Source organism: Opisthorchis viverrini (assembly GCF_000715545.1).
Source record: "Opisthorchis viverrini unplaced genomic scaffold opera_v5_71, whole genome shotgun sequence".
In the NCBI taxonomy this organism is placed as follows: Eukaryota; Metazoa; Platyhelminthes; class Trematoda; order Opisthorchiida; family Opisthorchiidae; genus Opisthorchis; species Opisthorchis viverrini.
The window spans coordinates 1,399,689-1,409,576 of record NW_008751727.1 but is presented as its reverse complement, the minus strand read 5'-3'; the positions used below and the strand labels follow the sequence as shown (position 1 = coordinate 1,409,576).

Sequence of the window (9,888 nt, the reverse complement as noted above, 5' to 3'; positions counted from 1 at the left end):
ACACAAGAACGGTTTGGGACAAATCCGTGTTGGGCTGGAGACTTCACGTTACAGGAAGTAAGGTGATTTAGGATAGCTCGCTTGAGAATGCGTTCCATCACCTTGTACGGCACGCTAGTGAGGCTTATAGGCATGTGGCTGCCAGGCGATAGTCGGTCACCAGTTTTGTAGATTTTCGCGACACTCGCTTCCTTCTAAGCAGAAAGAAGGCGGCCTTCGTCAAGCGACTGACGGAACACTAGGTGTAAATGAGTTGCCAGTGTGGACGACGTTTCCTTCAGGATCCTTGGATGGACCTCACCGGGCTCCAACGCGCAGAATGGGTTGATCTTGTGCAAGGGTTGACGAATGTCCTCCACCGTAAAGACCAAGTCGGTTAGAGGCTGTTCGTCGTTCCGCCTTGACAAAAGTGGATGTGATGAGGACCCTGGGGCTTGGTGTTGACCCACATAGTGTTCTCTGTAAACCTCAGAGACCACTCTTGGGTCATTCGTCGGTTCTCGTTTTCTGTCCCTTAAGAAGGATGCGGATGGATTGGTTCTGCAGCGATGTCTCATGTATTTGAACAAGACGCTTTTGTTTTTTGCGCGACTTCCAGGATGGTGGCTTGTTCTCGTATGTTCCACTGGTGGGTTTCTGATTTACAGCGGTTCCGCATTTTACGAAATGCCAGCTCATCTACTTTTTGAAAAAAAGTTGGGGCCTTTTCTCCAGAAGTCGCCGAATCCTTCTTTGGCAGCTTGTGTTTAATCCGGGCCCGTGCTGGTTTTTTTTTGAGAGGAACGTCGCCTCAGCCTCGTTCACTTTCTGGACAATAGTCCCATATATTTGTTCCACCGGAGCTGGTCCCAGTGTGGCTTGTTCAAGAAAGATCCGCATTCCTGAGAATTCTGCACGGCAGAATTTCGAAACCACGTTTGGGGTTCGGGATTTCCGGCCCAATAGCAGATGAAGTCAAAGGTCAGCACACAGTAGTCGCTGTCCTAGTGGAGCGTTGATTTTTACCTGATCAACGAAGTATATTTCGTTGGTGACGACCAAATCCAGGGGCTGGTAATTGGCCTGCGCGGTATCTGGTGCGTGCATGCTGAGACCAAGCGCTCTGTTGAACTACTTCAATCAGCGCCGCTGCGAGGCTTTTGCCCAACATTCTCAACGCAGTTTTTCCTTTCCGTTCAGCGGCTGCCGTCCATCTGAAAGGTACAAGCGAAAAAGGAAGTGCAGCACTGCTCTTCAAGTTCTCAGAACGACGCAGTAAGCTTGCCAGCGTGAGGAATCACATAAAAAAGTATCTAATACTGCTTTGAACTCCGTGCTAAATTTAGCGTGGACAAACTTCGGAGGATGGCCATCCCACGTAACAACTACTAAAAATGAGGTAGTTTCGCCTAGTTAAAGTGTATAATTTCAGCTTGAAAATCTTACTGTGTCTGTGCCTTGCGTTGACTGGATCAGTGTTGAAAGAGCGGTCTGATATGAACGCCCCATACCACAGTGAGGTTCGCCTCTGCATCCCTGTGAAATGCCACCAGGCCTATTTGCCGATTCAACAGTTCTTTGTTCATTGCAGTGACAACATTTGGGATACACGAAATAACATACCGTCGGACTGGGTCGCTTGCATTCAGTATACCGAAACCAAGCATCTCGCGCTAGAGAAGTTTGCCAAGCTGTTGTCAACCTGATCTGGAGTTTCATATGCTGAACGGATACATTGTTGGATGAGAACGAGTTGACAAGGCAAATGCTTCGGGAAGACTCCATAAGAGTCCCCTCTTCATGAAGGGATGACGGAGTTCCGGTGGGAGGCCGGCACATTTTACTCTATTTGCTATAGATGTCGGCGTCTAATTATGAACAGTCCGGGGTGTCAGGTGGGTGTCTACGATAAATATACGCGCATGCATTATTCCTCCAGAAGGTCAACAGTTATGATAGTCACAACGCTGATCCGTGGATTAATCCAGTACATTTGTACTGAGGGTACGGATTTTCTCTACAGGTCATACACGACTGTGGTTCACTACACGTCCCGTTTACTGCAAGCACGCTGCTACTAAACGGTCTGTATCAATCACAGTGGTATGTGTACGCGTGCAGCTGCCAACTAGATAAAAGGCACTGGAGAGTGATTTTGGTCTGTTACACTGCTTCACTTCATCCACGGAGAACTGTGGCTACATCCAGAAGAACTATGGAATCAACCTGACGTGCGACTACGTCCATGCATTGCGCAGAAATCGTGACGCTGGAACAATTCTGATGTGATAATCAAGATGACTAAGCGGCTTCGCGCCTTTTTGAACCGATGGTCGTGCTTGTTTTATGGCGACGACAGCTAAGATATTCTCTGGTTAACCGATGTGAACTCAAATCAAACAAACGCCAAACAAAAATTTACTCTTCGTAATCTTTTGGACTGATGCAGAAAATAATACGGGAAAAAACGCAATGCATACAGATGGAACGAACCAAATAAACATCTCAAAGATTTCACAAGGTTAGGCAAATAATGCAACGCAAAGCAGGTCTAGATATAAGGATCTTCGTAAGCCTGAATGAATAAAGCTTAAACTACTTCTCGATAATTTGAAAAATGAAAACAGTTTGATGAAACGGAATTTGAAGGTAGCTTTTAATGCTAGCGGCCATTCTCTTCAGCAAGGAAGTGTTGGAATTCGTCATTCGCACTGTAGTTGCCGTTAAAACCATCGTATGTAAAATGAGGAAGGCGCGTGCAGTCCAGTGACTCGTTTGTCTGTAAAGTTGAAAGACTATAAAAGAAATATTTTCAACCATGGTGATTCCAAGAGCACATGCATGCCTTTCTCTTTCTATTCAAAAACTTGAATAAACCGACACGTTTTGTGTGGTTTTGTGAAGCTTAGCTTCATAAAGGAGGATAATCGATGTGCAAAATCCCGTAAAACTGTACAAAAACAGGCAAAATGACACAAAATGTAAGCTGAATCAACAGGACAAACGTGAAGGGCAGGTCAAAGGGCAACGTTTTTGATGAACAAGCAGGGCGTTAATATCAAAGCGGGTTCAGAAGGCAAAAAATTCGATAGCGTGTGATAGCAAATCTTGGACAAACATTCGTAAACGAAAACCATTGCGGTCGGTGAGACTGTGGGGAGTCCTTTGATGCTTCTCAAGCACAAACCTTTGTGGCAGTGCAAAAGATGTTTTTGAATAATCATTGTATTAAGGAGAGCAATTGAAAACTCAACTATGTCAGTCCACGTTTCGGACGAAAAATAGGAAAAAACGCAATTGCAAGCATAAGTGCTGTATACCGTATTGGGTACAAATCGAATACCTATGGCACGGTCTGGAAAGAAAATGGCTACAGCAGTAAAATGTGTAATGTAAAACTTTTGGTTTTCCTAGAACAAGCCAAAATGAAGCAACCACCCGGACAAGTAAGAAGCAAGGTTTGACTCAAATACGGTCGGATTTCGGAGTGAGAACATCTCCATCACCCTAACAGAGGTAAAAGAATTCTCACTCAAATGCCAAATATACAAGTGTTCGTCCAATCGGCTTCTTGCAGGTTTAACGGTGTACACATAATCCCCACTAATCTAGCCAAAGCAGAGACTTCAAAGAAAGAGTCGAAACTATTGAGGAAAGTGTCTTTAATGAAGGGAAAAATAAAAACCTTAGAGAGATGGAAAATAGCTGATGAACAATGGAACTGGTGAGGAAAAATATGGGTTTAAAAGTTGACACAGTTAGAGTTAACACAAACGGGGTGGTTCATAAGCAAGCACGCGAATTAGCATCTTGTCCGTTCATGGTGATTTGGTATTCACATAATTGCGCCATGTCTGACCAACAGTCAACGAAAAAACAAATTAGATCACTGAAATGTTACCTAAACGCCCCCAAGAGCGAAGAAACTTGCGACCGGTATAAATGTGTGTAAAAATACCAAAGACGACGTCATATAAGGCGGTACGAATTAGTGTCTGGAATGCCGCTTATTTTAGAGAACGCAAGCCCGTTTGGCTCAGATTGGATCCAAAAATTCAGAAAATACTTCGCTTGTGGTGAGTAAACCTCAGTATCTGAGGTAGAACGTAGAACGCATGAGCTATGTTGGAAGGTGATGTCATACAAATAGATGGATAAATCAGACAAAATATAGCTATGTTGCGTCGCTGAGAACAAGCCTGCAAGTGACTGTGGAATGGCAATCTAAAGAAGGAGATAAACTGAGCGCATGGTTGTTGAGGAACAGCACTAGTCGTTGTGGGAAACCACTCAGAATGAATTGCGTGAAAACTCAGGTCACAAAAGAGTGCTTGAGTATGTGGAAAACATTTATGCAAACAGCGTGACGTTTACTTGCACAAAGTAGTCCTGAATTATGGACTGGAAGCACGAGAGTCGGAACAACGTTTACGAATGGCCTAGTTGGCAAGACTCCCAAAATATCGTCCTCATACAAAACGGAACTGAGCGTTGACAAGCCGTGTAGCTATGAGTAGCAATTTTGGACTCAGCAACTATGGGAAGAATCTGTCACACCAAAGGAAACAGGAGTTGCATTTTTTGGCTAAAACACATCTCGATGAAATTGGATTGTTTCGGGGCGCCAATCTGCTTTAGATAGATGACTCTAAAACGAAAGCGTTCTGTCGCCAATTACGGTCTCGTGCTTTTTACAAAAGGAATAAAAATGCAAAATGTCCAGGAACGGAAATGTGGTAGCTAAATTATATCTTATTAAAAAGGCATACAGCATCATGCAAGTTTAGACGGAGATGCGCAAATGGTGACAGAATTTACATCGGAGCGCATGATAGGATTGATTAAGAAACATGATGTAAGTGGACAAATATCCGAACTATTACGACGTATGAAAGAAAAGGGGAATGTAAGGGAATGTAAGAAAAACCCATCTTCTTTTGGAATAAAAAAAGACTCTTTTTGGCGGACATGATTGCTACTAATTCCTCCAGGCGACAAGCTACGTTCACACGCGGTCAGCAGGCAAACGAGTGGCACGCTTCTTGGTCGTTATAACAAATTAGAGGATGGTACCATTAAAAAGGCAAGAAGCAAACTTATCACAAACAATGAATGGGCAAAATCTTATCCCTCGAGTATCCCGAGAGTAGCTAAAGGGTTCTGTTCTTCCGGGGCACCGACCATTACTCTGGTGTCATTACTCCGTCACCACAACGGATTCAGCAGGTTCAGTTAAGTCATATCGCGTCTAGCAATGTTGTCAAATGTACGTAGCTTGGGTGCGCTGCTTGGTTGTTGGTCCGTTCGCCGAGCTCGGGTGATAATAGGCGAACAAAAATCCTAGTCTGACGCAACGTTATGGTTGACGCCACATAGAGGTGCATTCTGTTTCGTTGTCTATATTCCACTCGGGACCAGATGGGCCTTTTTAAGCTGTAACTGACCAGCGCGAGGTGCCCTAGTGGTCGCAGCAACAGCAGCATCACAATATCGCAATTTTGCTGCAAGCGTGTTTGCATCAGTTTGTCCCAACGAAAATCCTTAAAGCACTTTGCACGTGGGAAAGTGTATTACATAAAATGAGACGTAGAATTGGAGCAGTAAAAAGGAGTGAGTACTCAGCAGCTACTCACTCCTACGCTACTTATGCGGGCTCAGCATGCAACAGGAAAAAACCGTGTCATTTATTGGACCTCGAATCATAGACCCCTGAACACCTACTCAGCCAACTGAACTCATGCAATTAAGTCCATCTCCCCACGGCGCTCTCAGCAATATGGAAGCCACCAATGTACTCTAGTTCCCACGTAGGACCGTGTTTCTCAACTCTTGGACCAAGCAATTCTTTTCAGCGCGTTGGGTCCATGTGAGGTCTATCCAAGGATCCTGAAGGTAATACTGCTCATACCGGCAAAGAATTTCTACCTGATGTTCCGTCATTCCCTCGACAAAGGCAAACTTACGTTGCATGGAAGCAACTGAGTTCCCGTCCAATCTACACATTTGGCGACCGCTTGTCGCCTGGCAGGTACGTGGACATTAACCTCGGCAACATAATGCGCAAAGTGGTGGAATTTATTTTGGAGCTCGTCAGGATAATCCACCTCAGGAACAACAGACAGATATTCCAAGCGCACCACGGATTCCTCCAAAATCGTTCCTGCCTGAAAAGAACAATCGTATTTATGGCCAGCTGAATATAGGCTATAGGTGAAGGACATATAGCGTTCGCCATATTTTTCGACGTCCCAAAAGCATTAAATCCTGTTCAATTCCTTCCTTTGCTCTGTGTTCGAGCAATATGGTGGTCCGGAAGAAGTTCTGCGGTAGCTCAGGGCGTTCTAACGAGACGGGATATTCCTTGTGAAACTAGGCTCAACAATGTATACTCCGGAAATGGTCCTCTTAGAAGTTCCTCAAGACTCCGATTTGGGACAGCCTCTGTTTCTGATCTACACGAACGATCCTCCAGATCTGCTTGAATGTTCATGTCTACTTTTTGTGGATGACTTTTCATCCTGGAGTTTTGAGACAAGTACCCTCCAAATGGATAAGGACGCTGTAAAACATCGGTCGTTGGACTGGCGCCTTCCTCGTAATGACGAAAACGGCTTCCATATGTCGTTCGGAGAAGACTCAGCGAATGCCTTTGCCATACTTGGTGAGGGAGGCAAGGACATAACCCTGGAATCCTCAATTCCGTTCATTATCGAACGCGTCGTGGGGTGCTTAAATCATTTCTAATGGAGAACCTCGGCCATCGAGGGGACCTGTTTGGACGACGTTTGTTTCGTGGATTTTTCACCACTAACCAATCAATACTTCCAGTCTCTCAGGGCACACTTTTATTGGGTAGACTTTATTCTCAGTTGGGGTAGTTGGTACGTGGAATAACCTTTCCTAAATGACAGAGTTCCACGCTGCATCTCGTACCCATTTTGAAGCACTTTGAAAAGGTGTTTTTACGCGAGTCATCGCGCTCGCAAACAAACTACCACGACGCGAGCTTCAAGGGCTGTGGTGCAGCCTTTTTTCGCTAGTTCCGTGCAAATGAAAACAAGTCGTTGAGCAAAAAGGACAAACCCAACTCGGGAAGCCGAGGCGAACGCCTCGATCGTGTGAAGCTATTCGTGAATCCGTGAATGAGAAAGGTTTGTTTATAAGAATTTGTTGAAGGCCAAGAGCACAAGCAACAGCGTCCTTTGATGAAGCGGTTAATTTGAACCAGCCAATGGCGACCGCAGTGCTCTACCCCATCTAATGGGCAACGCCCTTAAGCGAATCGCGTAGAAATGATTGAAGAATATTTCTCATGTGGTACAAGACATGCCAAACTGGAAAAACAACGGGAACTTTTGCGTAGAAAACAGAAGGAGAAGCATGCGCATCAAGTTCTGTCACTTCATGCGACATCCGAAAACGTCGAGCATCTGAAACGAGATTTACATAGTCGAGGAGCTCATAACAATGATAATAATCCTAGCAAACACACAAAGAACGATGCTTGGGCTCCTTTTGGTGAGTTAGTTTACGTACGTCAAACCATTCCGACCTTCTTTCAGGCAGACTGGTTGTAACCGAAGTGTAAACATTTTGTTTTGTTTCGACATAAGTGCGTTGAGTGGTTGTCAGCTGTGCTTCCAACTTGATCTGCGTTTTTCCTGTTGCATGTCGCTTCACACTTTGTGGTCGATCCACAGAGTAGAGAACGACCCATAGGAAGCTGTCTTCTTAAAGAGTATCGTGAAAGGCATGATGTTGGGGCGCGCTGTATTTGACCGTGAGCAAACACTGATCGTATCATTCTCATCATAAAGCTGCGTATTACCCGTAACCTTCAAATAAGCATGTGGGCGATGAAAATATGCTGCTCTACAGAAAGGCTATGTTGTCTGTAAACGGCACGTTTCCACTCACCTGCAATGCGGCTTGGAAGTGCCATTTTGCGTATGAATGCCACACACAGAGAATTGAAAATTATCACTAGTATTTTAGTGGTTAAACCTATCAAGGCTTTCAACGGCTCCAACAGACATCTGAAGCTCCTGCTTCGCGTCCCGCCACTTTTCAACTCTACTCTTATGGGCTCGGTGATATCTGCCCGAAGCCCGCCGCTCAAATGCGATGGGGAAACCTGAAGCGGATAGCGGGTTCTTCCGAATTCCATATGACATATTTTAAAGCGAAAGAACTCGTACACTCAACTTGTCCTCAGAGTCATTTGGATGTTTATGCGGGAAACCTATTCATTTTTCAGGCCCCAATCAGCCTCAACCTTTATCCTGCTACTAATCCTAGCTTCGAAAACTTCAAGAGGTGAATACAATTACAGCTCCTTAACTGCTGTCGGAGGCATTTTGTCCCGGTTAATTGCTTCCGTATCACACTAGATTTTGCTCCCGATACATTTCTAAATCAAATATTCGCTTCTGTGAGAATTGAGTTTCGTACGTATATCGGTATAACCAGACGAACTAGAGATCCAGAATTCAGCGAAGCGTAACAACCAGCACGTATGTATTCGAATTGGCGAATATGTACAACATATGGAATATTAAAACAAGAGAATAATGAATAGAGCAATGAATAGAGTATCAGTCATGTTAATCACATCCGCCACACCTTGAATGAGAGTGTGGATGTTTATAGTCCAGTGGTGGTCATGACCGCAACTTTTCGGATCTTCTCGGAATGGAAACTTCAGACTCTTCACAGGTTGTGTGTTCTTCAGATACGTTTTGTTCAGATACCATAAGATCGTCTACAAATGACTCATTAGTATTTGAAACAACAGGATTGCCGTTAACAGACTGACCTCTGGTATTGAACTCAACCTGGTCAATTTGTCTCCGATCACAAGAGAGATCATCCAGATCGGGAATTGTGACCATTCGTTTGCCATTTGATGAAAGTACTATTCCTGTTGCGGGTCGTAAATCATTACCCTTGAAAAATGTAACATCAGCCGTTTTGGCACAGTCAAGACTTGTACGTCAGTCATGTTCATCCCAGCTTCCTTGTCGGTGAAAGGTGTAAGCTATAAAGAATCAAGGAGGATGACTCATGATTGTCTTGAAATACCGGTCATAGTTTATGGAGTTCCAACAGTTTTGGTCTCCTAAATTTAGAACTGAGGGCCTGAGCCGCTTACCCAGGATAGATTCTGATGTGAGTAGTAGTCTAGGGAGCCGACGAAGAATGTTCCCTGAAGGTGCACACCGATAACCACATGCTGATGGTCGACTTCTGTGATGCCTTCCAGAATACAGTCCGTTATCGCAATAGCCCATTCCCCATATCGTTATTCGTGTCCATCATCCACACTGTATGGCTGTGGAACATTCCGTTTAGTCCAGGTATCCGTTTCACTCGACAGGTCTATTTAGTGTACATTGTTTTGATGCTGAGCAGCGTCGTCTCCGCAGTGTAGCAATAACCAAGCTTCTATGTCATCCTCGAATAACAAAAGGTTGGCCCCTGAAGGTCCTACTAGAACAAATTAGAAGTAATCGTAGAGTGAGTACGAAAAAGTGCATTTTACTTTGGCCGTTTCTTTTCTAAAGGGATTTACGACAACGACAATCCACCGGCGCCACGTATTTAGACTTGTTGACAAGAAACGATATTCGAACCAATCAACATCCAGAAGCAGCTCGTTCCACCATCATAATAGTAATCAATTGAAAGATCCGCTCACTTGTCGTACAATGGTTATGGCTGCCACAGTTTCGTTCACCCATGTTTGGGGAGGTTGGGTCGGTAGCTGCACATTGGAGGCGGGAGCTGACATAGTTGATGCGTATATGCATGATTGTCGGTGGACTTTTAAGTGGGGAGATTTTGAAGAGAGTTATGCATCGAAGGCAATCGCTTGGATGCGAGAGTGCTATTACAGGTGCGATTGTGCCA

At 44.6% G+C, this 9,888-nt stretch overlaps 2 protein-coding genes across 2 annotated transcripts in view; one reads left to right on the top strand and one right to left on the bottom strand.

Annotated features, from left to right (window-relative positions):
- Positions 1–2,641: 2,641 nt before the first annotated feature.
- On the bottom strand, positions 2,642–6,200 carry T265_13496 (hypothetical protein; the record flags this gene model as incomplete). The annotated part of the gene is given in 4 exon segments (XM_009169111.1): positions 2,642–2,758; positions 3,300–3,334; positions 5,787–5,937; positions 5,943–6,200. Coding segments are annotated over 4 exon segments (561 nt in total).
- A 160-nt stretch (positions 6,201–6,360) lies between these two features.
- Positions 6,361–9,888, top strand: part of T265_04367 (hypothetical protein) — a gene marked incomplete at both ends in the record, with an annotated part of 70,831 nt that continues 67,303 nt past the window's right edge. Inside the window, 2 exons of the mRNA XM_009169088.1 lie at positions 6,361–6,640; positions 7,270–7,497. Of these exons, the coding sequence (XP_009167352.1) occupies positions 6,361–6,640; positions 7,270–7,497 (508 nt within the window). The remainder of the gene's footprint in view (positions 6,641–7,269; positions 7,498–9,888) is intronic.